This window comes from Carassius auratus, chromosome 21 (assembly GCF_003368295.1).
Source record: "Carassius auratus strain Wakin chromosome 21, ASM336829v1, whole genome shotgun sequence".
NCBI classification, from domain to species: domain Eukaryota; kingdom Metazoa; phylum Chordata; class Actinopteri; order Cypriniformes; family Cyprinidae; genus Carassius; species Carassius auratus.
The window spans coordinates 21,996,753-22,014,196 of NC_039263.1; the positions used below are offsets into that span (position 1 = coordinate 21,996,753).

The 17,444-nt window shown below is 35.6% G+C and overlaps 1 protein-coding gene across 2 annotated transcripts in view; it reads right to left on the bottom strand.

The window, feature by feature from the left end:
• Positions 1-4,348: 4,348 nt before the first annotated feature.
• col5a1 (procollagen, type V, alpha 1) overlaps positions 4,349-17,444 on the bottom strand; it is an 84,066-nt gene continuing 70,970 nt past the window's right edge. Inside the window, exons 49-66 of one of the 2 annotated variants that reach the window (XM_026196762.1) lie at positions 16,195-16,248; positions 15,997-16,104; positions 15,214-15,267; positions 15,076-15,129; positions 14,922-14,975; positions 14,759-14,812; positions 14,545-14,652; positions 13,544-13,597; positions 13,401-13,454; positions 13,077-13,184; positions 12,917-12,970; positions 12,368-12,403; positions 12,206-12,259; positions 11,576-11,837; positions 10,946-11,058; positions 9,434-9,502; positions 6,985-7,218; positions 4,349-6,868 (exon numbers count right to left, since the gene is read on the bottom strand). In XM_026196762.1, the coding sequence (XP_026052547.1) occupies positions 6,722-6,868; positions 6,985-7,218; positions 9,434-9,502; positions 10,946-11,058; positions 11,576-11,837; positions 12,206-12,259; positions 12,368-12,403; positions 12,917-12,970; positions 13,077-13,184; positions 13,401-13,454; positions 13,544-13,597; positions 14,545-14,652; positions 14,759-14,812; positions 14,922-14,975; positions 15,076-15,129; positions 15,214-15,267; positions 15,997-16,104; positions 16,195-16,248 (1,671 nt within the window). In that variant the 3' untranslated portion in view covers positions 4,349-6,721. Of the gene's footprint in view, positions 6,869-6,984; positions 7,219-9,433; positions 9,503-9,554; positions 9,624-10,945; positions 11,059-11,575; positions 11,838-12,205; positions 12,260-12,367; positions 12,404-12,916; positions 12,971-13,076; positions 13,185-13,400; positions 13,455-13,543; positions 13,598-14,544; positions 14,653-14,758; positions 14,813-14,921; positions 14,976-15,075; positions 15,130-15,213; positions 15,268-15,996; positions 16,105-16,194; positions 16,249-17,444 lie in introns of both variants that reach the window. The other variant, XM_026196761.1, reaches the window with a different exon arrangement.

Below are 17,444 nucleotides of genomic sequence, written 5' to 3' on the forward strand. Positions count from 1 at the left end.
AATGAATTAGTGTTTTAAATGAATCGGTTGAATAAATGGGGCGTAGGACTCAAGACAGGCTTTCATTTCCACCTTCTGGCTAATCGATGTTACTTGCAGAAAAGTTACTGACAATGTGATACAAATAGTAAAAAAAATAATGTTAAAATTTTCAGTGTCACGTGATCCTTCAGAAATCTATTTACTTTGACGATTTGATGCTCAAGAAGCATTAACTATTATGTTGTAATGTTGACTTGTCAGCACTCACTAAACCCCTTGTCCTGCCTCGTCAGGTTAATTCAGGTTTGTTCGGCTGTTTATTGCCTTGTTTCAGGCCTGTGATCGAGACAAACTTCCATTCGTCTCTCATCTTCTGATGATGCAATTTCTCCTTGACACAAAGAGCCTTCGGTTTTCATCAAGTGATCTTTCACTCCGTGAGGAACATTTGTTGTACGACATGACAAGAACAGGAAAAGGAAGAGGAGATGACACCTCATCTGCAGATGAATAATTAAAAAACAGATTGATCAAAGTGGGGCCAAATGCACCCTTTCATTCACCTGTCATTAACGGCAGGTTCTGCTTCGGTAATAATTCATCTTTTTGTTCTTGCTCCAGGGCTCATCGGGATGTCGTGTTAGGATCCTTAAATGTGGCTTGATCCTCCAGACAGCGGACGTATCTCTCCCAGTGAGATCACATCCCTCTTCATCTCTCGATGTTTCCTGCCTTCACAGACTTTGAAAGTTCAGAAATGCAGCATCAGGATTTTCGGTCCATCAGACTCCTGATTTGTTCAATTACTTTTCCATTCTATACTTCAGGGAGAGGAAGAGTGTGATTCTGTGTGAAATAATGAGACGAGAGCATGTGCGTATATGACAGTGGAAGTGTGTGTGTGTGTGTGTGTGTGTGTGTGTGTGAGAGCTTGTTTATGTGGTTAACGAGGACACAAATTTGTATAATGACACCGGTATTACAATGAGGAGGTGGTTTATGAGGACATAATTGTCCCCGTAATTCAAAACGCTTATAAATCATACAGAATTAGTTATTTTGAAAATCCAAAAATGCACAAAGTTTCCTGTGAGGGTTAGGTTTAGGTGTAGGGTTGGGGTAGGGCAATAGAAAATACAGTTTGTACAAAATAAAACCAATTACGCCTATGGAGAGTCCCCATAAACCACATATACCAACATGTGTGTGTGTGTGTGTGTGTGTGTGTCTGAGAGCTGGTTTAACTTAAACTGGTAAATAAAAATCCCCACCAGCCAGGTTGCTAAAAATAATGTACTTGAATAATGAAAATATCCATGAAATGACTAAATCATTTGTTATTTTGCCAAGTAAATGACAGTTTATTACATTATGTACAATAGAAATATAGAAGAAAGCAGAAAAGAGGAAATTCAAGGTGTCTTCTAACATAGAGACTGTATTTTACTTTACTATTATATCAATATTTTTGATGGACTTTTTCTTGATAGATAGATGGATGGATAGATGAGATTATTGGTGTGTGGTTTGATTGTAAATGAGTCCCTGAGTCTCCAGAGATGAAGATCACACAGAGACTGATGAATTTACACATCAGACGCGTCTCTCCCCCTGCATCTCTCTCTTCTGTGAGTTCATCCCTCCTTCCACAGGCTGTGAAAGAGAAATGTTCTCTGGCTTCTGTTAATGTGGAGCACATTCCTTCAGTTCACTTCCACAGATACTTCTGTCTGTAATATCGTCAAAGGTGCACTTTCCATTTCAAAGCTTTCCTGTCTCTCAGAGAGAGTGATCGCACCCCAGTGTCCTCGCTGTGCGCCTTCATTTCAAACACTCCTAAAGGCCATGTTTGCCGTTACAGCTTTATTCTTTCATTCATGCTGTACATAAATGATAGGAACCTTTATTTCTGTAGCTGTCCTTCATGACGTCCTCTCTGCTGCTTAGATAACTGGCCGTCTATCAACCTCGAGAACACAGTATTTCAGTAGCTGAATGTTCAGAACAAACTGGCATACTGTTTATTGTATACTGCATAGGCTACAGTTTTAAGACATTTTAAGACATCTGATGAACCTTAAACTTAAATTTAAAATGAAAATATGAAAATTTAATTTCATAATTTTTTTGCAAAGATAAAGGACAAAATATGTTTGCAGTTATTTATTAACAAGGTCACAATCAGGTATACTTAAGAAAAATAAGACTAACAGAAAAAAATCTAGCTTATATTGTTGTGTTACTTTTGACCCACCTGTGTGTTACTTTCGTCCCAACCGATGGGGTCGAAAGTAACAATGTTCAACTTATGTTCAAAGTGAAATTATACTGAAGTCTTTCTACATTTCTACAGAATACCACCTGGTATTGTTAGACCACACTTCTGAGTTACTGGCCACAGCAGAAATATATCTCTGTATACAACATCATCTTTTAAAATGAAGTTTTTCTGAAAAATGGTACTTTCGCCCCTGCTCTCCCCTATATATATATAGATAGATAGATAGATAGATAGATAGATAGATAGATAGATAGATAGATAGATAGATAGATAGATAGATAGATAGATAGATAGATAGATAGATATTCTGGGGAACTGATGAGATAAGTGTCCTCCTGAGGTAAAAGTAACGTCACGTGACATGTTGTTTACAAGTTGTAAGTCTTTCCAGAGTTGAAACACGCGTTTTAGCGATTAAACAAGATTATACATTTCGTTAAGTTGTGTTGTGTATTTGAACATACTCGCTTATGTTAATTTATTTTTATCTCATGCAATATTTACTAGTGAAGAGGCGAAAGATGATAAGTAAGGAACACAGAGCGCTGTATCTCGCCACATTAAAGACAGCAAAATTATAGATATTGATAAAATTGAGGCTATTTGGGAGCTAAGGCTTTGTTTTGACCAAAAATAACATAAAACCCAAACCCTAAAGTTATTTATAATCACATTTGTACACAAATAACGTCACACATATGCTAAGTTTAAAATAACAGGCTAATAACACGCATACTTATTTGAACAAATCCACTGATTTGGGTGTAGAATATGTTAGTTCTGGGCTGGTTTTGTTGGTGTAATTAGTATAGAGTATGAATTTTATTACCAAACAATAACACCTTGGGTATTTTCATTAAAGACAAAACTAAATGAACCAGATTTGTCAGCAATAAGAGGAGTTAGATGAAGTTGTCTTCTTTACAATGTTAAACTGCTTGGATCCTTAAGTAGTGAGCTGTGTGAGTGTGGTCTCTCACAGCTGAGGTGGGCTGATGTGCCGGATATGTTAATATTCCCTGCTCCAGTGCCCCGTCCTGCACCCGGGGCTGTTTGAGATGGATCTAGGCCAGTGACACGGGGCTCTTGAGAAAAAGACTGGGTTATTACAGCTGTCTGTGTGCACTTTACTGCCTTCAGTTGTAGACAAAGATCTTGATTCGATTTATATTTAATATTGGGCAAATAAGAGGAAAAAATAAAAAAAACCTGTATAAATCTTTTTTTTTTTTTTCTCAGACATGGACTGAAGTTAGAGCAAGTTTTACATTGGTTGGACAAGCTGTACTACCAGTCAAATGTTTGGACATGCTTGCATAATGCTCATTTTATAACGATATAGTTAAAATATAGATATAAAAATATGTTTTAAGCTCTTTCATTGTCCAGATTCCAAAGTGCAATTTTAGGGTTGTGCCATTTTAAAACTTAAAAAGACATATTTCTGAAAAAAAAAATTTTTTCGGTCAATTCAGGTACATTTTTAATTGGAGAGGATTGGGGAAAATGTTCAAATTAACCTGAATTAATATATTTAGATGCAGCTGTACTAAAAACAAATCAAGACTTGATCCATGATCTGTTTGTCAAAACTCCATTTTTATTTTTTACATCCTTGAATTTTTCTTCAATGGTGGTGTCCAAGATATCTGAGAAGATTATGTTTTATCATGTTACTAATCAAGTTTCTTTGTACAAGCGGTCAGATGTTGTTGTCCCGTTGAAGCAGAAGATCCTCACTGGAACATCTCAAGTCATGCTGCAGAACATGATCATCAGGTTTGTTCAAATATCAAAATACTCACCAAAATAATATCATACAAGGGTCATTCCAGCTCCAAGTAAGTCACTTTAGGTTTGTTTAAATATGCATACGCATACGTCATATGTTAAGAAAAGCATTTTCAGTCTTTGTTCCAGATAACCAGTGATAGCCTTAAAAATTCATTTCACTTGAGTATCTCACATGCCAATGCGTCTCCTCTTCTGCAACTCTACATAATGTATCACAGTGATAACAGTTATCAGATATAAAGGTGTATATCTGATATCAAATATATATTTATCAGATATCAAGAACACTACTGGTATCAATTAACATTTATTATTTTTAAATAATACAATAAATATACTACAAAGGAACATGGGCTTTGGTAGAGAGTTACAACAAACATCGCTCTCTCTCCATTTCACAATGAAGGACAGGCCTGTTTTCATCGGAGCACTGAGAGGATGTCTCATACGGCTGATAAAAAAAAGAGAAACGTGGCTGTGGGAAGACACATGAAGAGAAAGCTTAACATTTTCATGCATACAGGAAAGTTTTAATGCTTCAGTTTTAATGCTTAAAAGACATACAAGGGTGGGAGGACACAGTAAACCTGAATTTATTGACACAAAACCAATATCTCTTCTATCTTCTCGTACACAGGTTTGACACGACCGCACAAACAAACAAACATTACAAAGACAAAAAAATAAAAATAATAAAACAGAATAAACTTTATTGGCAGCATTACTGCTGGTTTTGGAATTTACAGAAGAATCGGTTGCAATTTGTTTCGTACTGTTAAAATTGTGTCAAAACCGCATATTCCATGTTGAATCCTCTTAAAAGAAACAGTTCAAGTCATATTTAATCAAAACTTAGAGCAAGTCTAGTGGTCAAAAAGCAGAATAAAAGAGTGCGGGAAAATGTCTAGTGGCAAAAGGTGTGATAGATGAATATCAAGATGGCTCTAGCCAATGACAACAAATTCTGGCAGGTGAAAGAATATATGCTTGTGAAATTTTGTAATGTACAACACACTTGAATAATCACACAAGACAATCTGATTCTTGGTCTTCAAGTCTCTTAAATTAAGAGAAATCTCTTTGGAAGGAGTCGAGTTAACTATTCATTCCTCTAAGCGTTTTGGTTAAAATATTCACAGAACCCTTGAAAAAGATCTAATGGAAAGGTCCCAAGCTAATTCTCCAGAGCTGTTTTAAATGCTTCATTTCCATCGCTTCTGTTAGTTCGAGTAGAGAACACTTTACATTACAGGGTCCATGTTAGACGTGATACCTCAATCACAACAGAATTAACAGTAATTGTGCTCCGTTTAACCATTTCAGATCGTGTGAATTGACTGTGATCCGAACATTGTAATGTTAAGTGTGAGCTAAAGCCTTTAGAGGACTATAAATGATCTCCATATGACAATCTGGACATTTGTCAAACGTGGTGAGGAATGATAACAGAAGAAAAACATGTTCTCATCAGTAAATGAATATGATTTAACGGCATGCATAAAAATACTTCCCCACCTCGGGAAGTAAAGCTAGGAGTGAAGACGTGGAACCGCTTGGGCATCACCGCAGAGCCGTTTTCAATTACAACAAACAAGTACAGGAAAAAAGGTATATATTTTTAGCACCACAGACAGAAGGAAATAGCACCTAGTTTACCGATATTGTGTTTCCTCAGTGTGATGGTGTGCTCTTCTGATACAGGGAAGCACCGATTCATGAACGTCATCCTCATTCATGCGGGTCGCGATCTCACAGACCCACGGAAGCCACTTCAACACGACAGGTAGCAAATTAATGCTCACATTACGGCTGTTTCTTACTTTTATTATCATTTTGTTGTTTAAATTACAAAAAGACGCTGTTCACAACTGGAATAAAACATTTGGTTGCTGTTGCAGTTGCTTTTTTTAATCATTTCCTTTATTTTCTCTTCTTCAGATTCACTGGAAAATTCCTCAGGCTCTTATTTGGGGGGATATTTTATTTTTTAAAAAGCGTTTTTTTTTTTTCAATAACTAGCACCTCTGTCCTATTCGCTCAATGGGTTCACATGCATGTTTTGAAGCCAGAACCAAAAAAAAAAAAAAAAAACACTTCTCCTGAAAAAAATATACAGAAAGTACTTACAAACATAGAAAAAAAATTATTTATATATATTTATATATATAATCACCATTCCAAGGAATGGAAGACAAGTATGCACAAAAAACAAAGTTTAGAAGTGGAAAGAGGAACAACATAAAACCCAAGCAAACAAACCAACAGAAAATATTTCTCATATGAGAAAGGCCGAACTGGAGGTGCAAGAACAGGAGGTGAAATAAAAGGATGGATCTAATCGGTCTATACAGCCTGTGGGAGGGGCGAAGAGTTGGATGAGCGTAAAGTGGGCGGGGCTTGGAGAGACATGAGTGATGACCTCATCCAGTTTCAAAACTTGCATGTGATGCAGAAGGTACACCGAGGTTAAAAAGGTTGCTCTGTTATAAGAAGCCATTGTTTGGAAATCCATTCTTTTTTCAAATTTCTTTTATCCTTACTTTGGTATCTATTGGGTTTGTTTGAAAACACAAAACTTTACAAATAAGTCGTCCTATTTCTTTTGTGTGTTTTGTATTCGGAGAAAATGAATATGTTTTGTTCGCGTTTGCTCGCTGAGCAGTCTTAGCCGATGAAGCAGGCCGGTCCGACCTCAAAGCCGAACTTCTGCGTCGTTCCGCCGAAATCGTTGAACATGACGTCAACAAATGGCACCTGCTCCACTTTCGGTGTGTTGATCTCAAGAATAGTCTTTTCGTAACCCTTTTTCAACTGCGAGAGGAAAGAAAAGAAGAGTTAAGAACATCGTTTGTGAGAGTTCAGAACTGCATATTACGATGTATTTTTATGGTGGAAATAGTAATTAGTATGCAGTTCTGAATTCTTACCGCGCATCCGTCGACGGCGGCTCTGATGTACGGGTTGTTATCGTAAGACATCTCCTCATCGTTGGAACCCAGGAAGCGGATGGCTTTATCGTAAGAGTCCTGTTCCTGGTCGTGCCAAGCCACCGACTGGTAACAGTTGTATGTCAGGTTCTGCCGAGCCGTGGCACTGAGTAAACGGAGGAACGTCATCTGGACCACTCCGATCGGATTGCCCTCCGCATCCGCGTATGAGAGCTGCGCAGACAATCAGACGCCATTGTGGTCAAGATAACTGCTGGACAAACGCCCCCTAGAGGTTCTGCTGAAAACTACACATCACACCTCTCCAATCCTACACTACTTTATGATCACTATTGTTTTACATTTGGGTTCAAAACTCTACAGTGGCAAAAAGAAAATAATTTCAGGTGAAGTGATAGAAAATAATAATAAAAATAAAAAAGGCCTAAGACTTAAGGAAATTAGATTTATTATTTCAAAGCAAGACTTGAACTTCTTATATTCTTCTCAAGTAAGCTTATTTTGTTTAAATTTTTTTTGTTTTTGCAGTGAAATTAGTTGTCAATTATTTGTCAGAAACCATTGTCAATCTTTTTGATTAAATACAGCTATAACAGTTATGTATATATGGTACTGTTCAAAAGTTTGCATTTTGCATTTTATTTATCAAAAATACAGTAAAAACAGCAATATTGTTAAATATTAGTGATTTTCTATTTGATTATATTTTTAAATGTTATTTATTTCTGTGATCAAAAGTGCATTTTCAGCATCATTGCTCCAGTTTTCAGTGTCACATGATCCTTCAGAAATTATTCTAATATGATTCATTGCTCAAGAAACATTATTTTCAATGTTGTGCTGCTTCATATTTAGTTGAAACCGTGATCATGTTTAGTATTAAGTTAAACACAACAACATTTATTATATGCGTAATAAATCTTTATGTAACATTATTAATGTCTTTACTGTCATTACTGATCAAATAAATGCATCTTTAAAAAAAGAAAAGAAAAGAAAAAGAAAAATCACCTCATACAAGTTGATGTGGTTAAAACATTGATCTGTCTATCATGTCTAAGCACTTATGTTTCATCAGTCAGGAAAGAGCAGGAAACTCTTTTCCCAGTATAGATCCGCTCTGCATGTATTAAACACCAAATTTCATTTTCACATTCAAACATAGAAGATAAACTCATTTTGTTACCGACTCCACTGAAAAACATCACTAATATATTCAAATGAGTTGTACTGCTTTATATGCAAATTCTCCCCTTGTGGTGTGATGCAACATTTGCATTACGGAAATATGCAAATGTTTTGTTTTCATTCTTGAATATACCAACCCATGTTTAGAAGAAAACTCCATCTCCTCTGATCCACAAACACACACATATGCGACTGACTGAGAGAGCGAGCGCATGCTCCATGCACGCACACACACACATTATTATATACTTACGATTAGGAGGTCTTCTCACACAGTCATATGCATTGACTTTGAATGCATGCATGCATGCAACCCACCATAAACACCTGCCCAGTACCACATTACCTCATGATCACAGCTGAATGTCAAGAGAGACTGAACCCAAAGCTCAGTGACTGAGATCTGCCATGGACACAAGATCTGGCTCTGTTCCAAACACCGGTGAATGTCTACTGTCTCTCTTCTAACGCAGCTTATGTTCAATTTATTACAGTTAACTAAATCTATATGTATGAAAACCTACTACAGCAAGTTGCCAACATTTCTCATTTTCATCGAGGTACAGTACCTTGATGTACTAAAATAAATAAATCTAAAACATAAAATTTATAAAAACTAATTTGAAAGTTTTAGTAGTTTGAGTTTTCATAACATATTTTAAGTATAAAGTGAAAACAATAAAATAATATCTTAATATTTTATATAAAAAATGTAAATATGAACAAAAACTATAATAGTATATCAGTCGTATACCTAACACTGCTTCATAGTGACTGATTTGGTTAACTTCATTAGCCAGAATTTATATAATAAATATAATTATACTAAATATAATCAAAATAGTCATGAAGCATGACACAAGGACTTCTTGTACTGCCTTTTTCCTTTATAAATAAGGTTACTCTTAACACCTTTTGCATCTCACTAGCGTTTGGAGCAGAGCGGCAATCATGTGTTAGTGGACTCAAGTCACTTCAAGGTGATTTCCTCAAGCTTACAGCAACAGAAGACGGGTTGGATTCCATCAGTCAGACCTGACGTCTCCACCCACAGTCTTCAGATGACCCATAAGTCTGAGCAAACACACTTTTTCCGCCGTTCTGATGATGACCATGCTCATCCACGAAGGGATCCGAGAAGCATGCATAAGCACGGGCTGCCAAGAGACCGATTCTCCAGAAACACTGAGGATCCGTGGACCCTCGGTACAGGCCCGTTCTCTCATGCATTCCTACTTACCATGGACCCTCTCTTGTAGCGACTATACCATGTGCCTGGACTGTCTTTGGGCCAGCGAGCCATTTTGCTCTGTAAAATAGAAGACCATTTCAGGAGGACAAGAAAGAGGAGTCACTCTTACCAGTTTACCACGTTTGTATTCACTGAACCACGACCCTGGAGTCTCCTTCACCCAAGAGGTGAATCTGGCCTGAGAGAGAGAGAGTCAGCTAGAGTCAATACTGCAGACAGACAGAAGGAAGTTACAGGTTGCCTGTGGGACTTATTTTGATCTGTTTTGCAGTGTAGTTGTCAATCTCTCCGAGGCAGAGGCTTTCACATAAGACCTGTTCTAGCAGACAGTTTGCACAATGTTTGAATAGCCTTGTACATATCAATTGACATCATACGTAAATGAACGCATTATACCTACAATGAAAGCTTTACACAACTATTATACCGTTTATAACCACAATCAAATCTAATTATAATTAAATAAATAATAATATTCAATCTTAGTTTTTTTTTTTTTTTGCTGAGCAAACTAAATCACTACATATTCTAAAAAAGGTTTACAAAATTGATATTAAATGAATAGTATCATTTTAACATAATTAATTTTTATGCAAACTTCAAAAGTGCCACTTGAAAACCTAAAAAGTTGTTTTAAAAATGCCTGTAAAAAAATAATTATATGATAGCAATTCAATATTTCAGTAATGATACAGATTTTGTTTCCATCATGAATAATAAAAGAAAAATCCTAGAACTCAAATTTTGACCAACAAAAACATTTTCAGTTTTTTTTTTTTTTTTTTTTCGCATTCGGAGTGGTCTGAATTTAATTTGACTTTAAAGCTTGCTCTGGTTAATATTAGTGCGAGGAGAGAATAAGCCTAAAGGAGTGTTGTTGTTTTTCTTTTCTTCTTGTTGTAGTCTGCATCTGCTGGTGTGAAGAGTGAACCTGTGGAAGAACTGAATTAGTGCTGAGAGTCACCTTCACACCCCACTGAGTGATCCTCCATTAGTGATGCTTCTGAGACTCATTAAACCAAATAACTCGTCACACTTGTGTGCAGAATCTAATACACAATTATCATTAAAGACTAGGATACAAGAACCCTCGTTATATATTCAGGAATAGTGTTTTGAACAGTTGAATAGCTGGTATAGACCTTATTCAGGTTGATGTGAAAAAAAGTACAGGTGGTTCAATATGTCATTCATTGTGATGTGCAGAGTATGACTTCCCATAGGTTTCCAATGCAAAAAAACCATCTAAATCAGATGTGACCTTAAGAGAGTGTGACATATTGAACAGACTGTACCTCTGGTCCTCTCTGGAGGATTTTCAGGAATCTGTGGACTGCTAACTGTGAGATAAATCTAGTGTGTGTTTGTCTTAATTTTGATAAGTGATGCTTTTTAAAGTGGTGCTGCTTTTAGTGATTCTGACATCTAAGCTGTTTTACTCTTGATGTGGACTTGTGGGAAGCCGTCCCAAAGTGTTCTGTTCAGGAGAGCATTTCTTACCCCTTCACTCTTTTTATCAGGGAAGATGCAGCTCTCTCCACCTGCTGTGAAGTTACAGTACACTTTGAAAGAGTCTCTGGAGCAGCCCTGGTTCGGATCAATCCAGTATTCACCTGAAAGCAGAAAAAAAGGTCATCGTAAGCTTTATGTACTGCTGATACTTTCAAACGAGGCTCATTTAATACAGGGCTGAAAATCGGATTATTTTAATTATGTGATTTGGCACATATTCATTGTAATTAATTGTGTATGTCACCATGCATTCAATTAAAGCCTCCAAATGAAGATAATTCTTAGACAAATATTAATTAAGGTTGCAATGTGGCAGAAAAAGTAAGTCATTACAGAATTTTTGTAAACTTTCGAGTATTATTTTTTTTTTTTTTTACATTTTTTGGAAAATTTTTCTTATATTTTCTGCTGCTTTTTTTCCTTAATTTTAATTAAATGCTTTATTTTAAATGTATTACATTTTATATTTCTAGGTTTGTTTTGTTTTTATGCGCATCATGACTTTGGGTGATGCCTGAACAGTTTGGATAGCTGCTTTGTTTAAAACAATCATTAACACCCTTGGAAATGTGTGTGTGTGTGTGTGTGTGTGTGTGTGTGAGAGAGAGAGATACACACCATCTGGGAAGTCTGGGTGGCACAGCTGCAGGTCTTTGCAGGTGCGGGCAGGGTTACTCTGTGTGCCCAGCGGGTGTTTCATCTGTTCAATTTCTAGTTTGAGCGAGTTCAGTGAGCCGAATATCTCCTCCATGCCGTCCTCATAGTCTTTGTAATTGGCATCTCCAGCGTCGTCCATCATCTGGCTGGCGTCGATGTTCCTCTTTGCCCGTTTGGGGCTGGACAAAATGGGCAGAGGGTGGATGACATCTCCAGGTGGACCCTAGATGAGAAAACAACCCTTAATATTCACATACAGTGCTTTATTTAGAGCACAGAAAAAATGGCATAAAAAAGCTCAGTAATAAAAACTACTGTAATAGAGCTGAAAAATAACCGTATCTAGGATTATCCATCTAAACAATTAGACCTTTACACTGACATTAACTAAACACTTGCATTTCTCTCTAGGTTACTCAGCAACCGACACAGTCTGTAGGTGTGATATATCAGGGGTTCTCTCAGAGGAACCTCAGATTTGCTTTCCACCACATAATAGAGCTCAATTACACTTACGTAACATCTACTGCAGAATCATCTGTTTAAATATGTGCTTATCTCACAGAGGTTTGGTTTAGTGTAGTTACGTACTGGAGGTCCAGGGGGTCCTGGCACTCCACTTTCTCCCTTCGGTCCAGTCTGACCCTACAGAGACAGAACCAGAAACAGACTTATGAAAAAATGATAAACCAATCGACTAAACAAAATGCTAATTCAATTAACCAGTATAATTAAAAAAGAACATGAACTTACAGATGATCCTTTAGCACCTTTAGGACCAGGAGGACCCTGAACAGAAGTGAAACATACATATAAATCATTATGAATTACGTTTATACATATAGTATCGTCTAAAAACAAAAAAGGTTATAATTAGAACCAAAAATATGGAGAACCTGTTTATTCCCTCTCTCTCTCTCTCTCTCTCTCTCTCTCTCTCTATATATATATATATATACACATATATATAGAAATAAAAAGGTTTATTATTACTCAAAAAAATGTTTTATACCATTTTAAATTTTACTTAAATATATATATATATATATATATATATAAATAATAATAATATACATACATACATACATATATATATATATATATATATATATATATATATATATATATATATATATGTATATTATTATTATTTTTATTTTTATTTTTATTTATTTTTTGTAGAATATAATACTGATTCATAGAACAAATGGGAATATGTTTATTGATTAATAAAAAAGTTATTTGCTGCACCAATGAAGATATAGATAACAAATGATTTTAAAGAAACATCAGAAATGTTACCGGGAGACCAGGAGGTCCAATGGGTCCAATAGGTCCAGCTGGTCCTGAAATACCCTGTAGAAAAAGACCGATATTAAAGACTGTTTTATGAAAATACAAAGGATTTGGAAAGTTTATACTAGGTTTTTATTGCTGTATGTATGTGAACATGTTTCCATACAGTGTCTCCTTTGAGTCCTGCAGTTCCCTGTGGACCTGGCAACCCTCTGTCTCCCTTCTCTCCTTGTTCTCCTGGAGGTCCGATGAGTCCAATGAGACCAGGATGACCCTGAAACGAGCCGCTTGATTACTGAACTCATCTATAATGAACATACTCCTTGATAACATCAATGCCAGCCAGAGCTCAGTGAATGTTCTGGACGTGTAAAGTCATTACTACAGCTGTGTACCAAACACTAGAGTGTCACCTGTTCCTAGACCAGAGCAGTAAGTCATAATCCAGTTCATTAAGAGTATCACTTAGAGATGGATCTGCTTCTCTCACCTTTTCACCTTTAATCCCGGTTTCTCCCTTCAGTCCAGGCAGTCCAGGAGGACCCTGAGAGAGAGACATAAGAAGAGTGAGGACTGGAGATTGTCGTTTAAGACAGTAATGAACTGCCTCTCAGAGGAATATGGTGTGGATACCATGGGTCCCGGAGGTCCATCGGGTCCCGGAGCACCGGGCAGTCCTTGTTCTCCCTACATCAGGATCAAACAGATCAAAGCCTTAGACACAACTGTATATGAGATCTGGGGTTATATTCTGGGGGTTCAAAGGGGGATCCTTACTATAATTCTTATTTCAACCAAAAGGAAAAAATATTATAGTATTATGTTTGTATTTTCGTTATAGTAATGTTTTATTATAGTGTTCTATTATATATTATGAATAAAGGTACCGAAATTTTTTTTGCACTGTGGCTTTTTAGTTTTTAAAGTAGCATAAATGATCATACTAGGATGTGTACTGTATATATACTTATATATATATATATATATACACACACACACAAACACACGTATAAATGATTTTATATATATTATAATTTTGGTAATTTTATGTTACGAAATAGGTTTTAATCATTAATAAAACATAATTTAAATGCATTGGAGAAACTGCATTTTCTTGATCTTTAAACCTTGGTAGTCTTTAATCTGCAGCTCCCATTTCTTGATTTACATATCTAAAGTTGTTTCATTGATCTTAAACTATAAATCTTACAAAAATAAACAAATGCTAAAATACTATTTAATTTTGAATTGAATTATTAATAATTAATTGAAGTTTCATTCCTTAATGCTATGTTGTAGTACTAATACAAATACTAATGCTAATTTATTTGTAACTTAAAATGGTACAAAAAGGTATTTACATTTACTAAAATAGTGAATTACTAATAGTAATTAAAATAAGTCATTCTTCTTGCATTCTAAAAGAAAGTGTTTTTTTTATTATTATTATTTTTTTTACAATAAGTGATCTTTGTCACATTCTAGATGCAAGAAAGTTATATATTTATATATTTTGGTTTAGATTTTTTTTTATGCGGTAGTAACCGGGTTGGTTATATACAGGCTTTGTGAGACTGACAAATAGATTTGGCATGTAATGTGACATTGCATGATGCTGCTCCATTAGCCCTCACCACTGGTCCAGGAACACCTCTCAGACCCTCAGAGCCGGGCTTTCCAGGGCTTCCCTGAGGACCAACTGGACCGGTCTTACCAGGTGGACCCAGGAGACCAGATTCACCCTGATTCAGAGACACAACACCGTTGAAACCACTGCTGGAATGAATTTGTTGCTGTACTGTAATAGCACATGAGTTCATAAAAGTGTGTACGACATTTGCATATTACCTTGGCACCCTTCTCTCCCTGTCTTCCTTCAGGTCCTGCAGGTCCATGAGGCCCCTAAAGAGAAAGGATGAAAGTTGAGAGCCATATGGATATATGGGAATATTTACAGAAATATTTTTGATAAATGTTTTTAATAAAAAGTATGTTTCTAAGCATTACTCACTCTCTTTCCTGGGGGTCCAGTGGGGCCAGTTTCACCAGTAGGTCCAGGGGATCCCTGAGAGAAACAACATTACAGAAGCAGCAAACATTATAAAACACATTTGCATGCAGCCGACAGCAGAGATGTCAAATGATAGTGTTTAAATCATACTCACCGGCTGACCAGGCTCTCCATCATCACCCTTATCTCCAGGAGCACCATCCAAACCCTGCAGGACGAGAAAAAACATCTCACTTCCTGAACAAATCTGAAAAGGTCTTTAATAACTACATTTGACATGAATAGTACTTACAGATGGACCAGGCTCTCCAGGAGGACCAGGATCTCCAGGGAAACCACTTGGACCCTGAAAATCACACAGAACATTTGAACATTTTAATATTTGATCAGAAACCCGGTGACTGTGAGGTCTCATCAGCATCAAGAGTAAGGTACCACAAGCTATGCTCATCCACCAATTAGCACACAGAACCTAGAATACACTCTCAAAAATAAAGGTTTTAGAACACATTTAAGTATATCTTTTATCATTTTTGTTTAATATTTGAATAAATAAAAAGTCATACATTTTAATACAGTATACTGTATATTATTGGATATATTGCAGTGTTTATTTTTTTATCATATTAGGCAAGGCAAGTTTATTGTAAGAATAATAAAGAGAATAGATAAATAATATACAGTACAATAGTCTATTTTCTATGCTATTTTATCTAAATAAATAATTACACAATAATAATACAAATAAGTAAATAGATGGCCAAAATTTTAATTCTATATTCTTCTAATTAAAAAATAGCTAAGTAAATACATAAAACAATTACATGAATTTATGCCTCGCAACATTATGATGTATGGTATCAAATCTTAACTATGTGGTTTGCCAAATATTACATTTAACAGTGTTATTAAATGATTAGTGTTTGTAAAGATTATCTTTGAGTGTGCATTAGATGATGGCAGAGATCAGTGAAAGGTACCTTTGCTGGTTGAATATTGTTCTTCTATGGCATTGTTGCAAAAACCTCCTTTTGGGAGTTTTAATTTTAAGAGTGTATTAATGATAAGAACGTACAGGGCTTCCTTTAGGACCATCATCTCCTGGTGGTCCTTTAGGTCCGGGGGGCCCAGCAGAACCAGCGGGTCCAGATTCTCCCTTCTCTCCTCGCTCTCCTCTTGGACCCTAAAACACACACACACACACACGAGATCTGAGTGTGTTATTCTGAGACTTGTTATTTTTTGCATATGAGTGTTGGTTTGTTTGCCGTACTGGAGGGCCGACGTCTCCCTGTGGGCCTGGTTCTCCTGTTTCACCAGCGTCTCCCTGCAGACAAACAGAGAGAGGTGTAGGTAAAGCATGGCAGGGCTCTTTCTTCTCCTCAACACTGCAGAGATTTCGCCCATCCACATCATTATTCACCGTCTCCTCAGCAAATCTGCTTTCCTCTGCAGAATGCCACATTCTAGCACCAAAATCTGCACAACCTTGATATTCAGACCCACAAACCTCCCTGATGATGACCAGTTCCTTCAGACACCAGTGGAGAATGGAAAACTTTATATGTATCTAGACGCTTCTGAATTGGAGCGATGACATTTAGAAAAATGAACTAGACTTTGACGTTTTCTGAAGAAGTGAGTGATACTCATGAAAAACTAGTCATTTTGCTTGAGAGTTGTTGGTGATTGTTTTAACATTATTGTTTAGCATAAGTCAAAAGAGCCCATCCACAGGTTTCTATAATATTCTGGTATATGTATAGCTGAATATTTTAATGCAAATTATATTATGACTGATTCCCAATAACTGGCTGAAAATAAAATTCTATGCTATTTATTGTAAATTAATTATTAAATAATTATTTAATGAATTATTTAATGTGTGTGTGTATATATATATATATATATATATATAAAATTTAAATATTAAATAATACATTAAATAAATTTATACAATGTATATACTATTCTGCCTAAATAACAAATACAAATAAACAGCTAAGTAAATAAATGACTAAAATTTAAATTCTAGATAAAAAATTAAAAAAACATTCCATTTCATTTTATTGTTCTATTTTGCTTGATTTCAATAATTCTTTTCATGCAATGACTGATAGCCAGTAAATGGTTGAAATTACAGTTGTATGATATTGTGTCTAAATAAAAAAAAGTTTAAAATTAATCAATTCTGTACTATTTTTGTCTGTACAAAAATATGAAATATATTAGTAGATAACTTTTAAATTCTCCACTATTTTGTCTGATTAAAAACAAACCAAAATAAACATGTAAATAAACAAATTACCATAATTAAAATTCAATAGTATTTTATCTAAAAATAATAATAATAAAAACAATTGTTTTATGTAACAAGTGAATTAACGCATCACAACATTATAATGCACTTAGTAATTGTAGTGTTGTTAAATTATGTTTTTAAAGTTTTATTAAACGATCAGTGCTTTCAAAGATGAACTTAAAGGGAGCATTAGATGATGGCAAAGGTAATCGAAAGGTAAA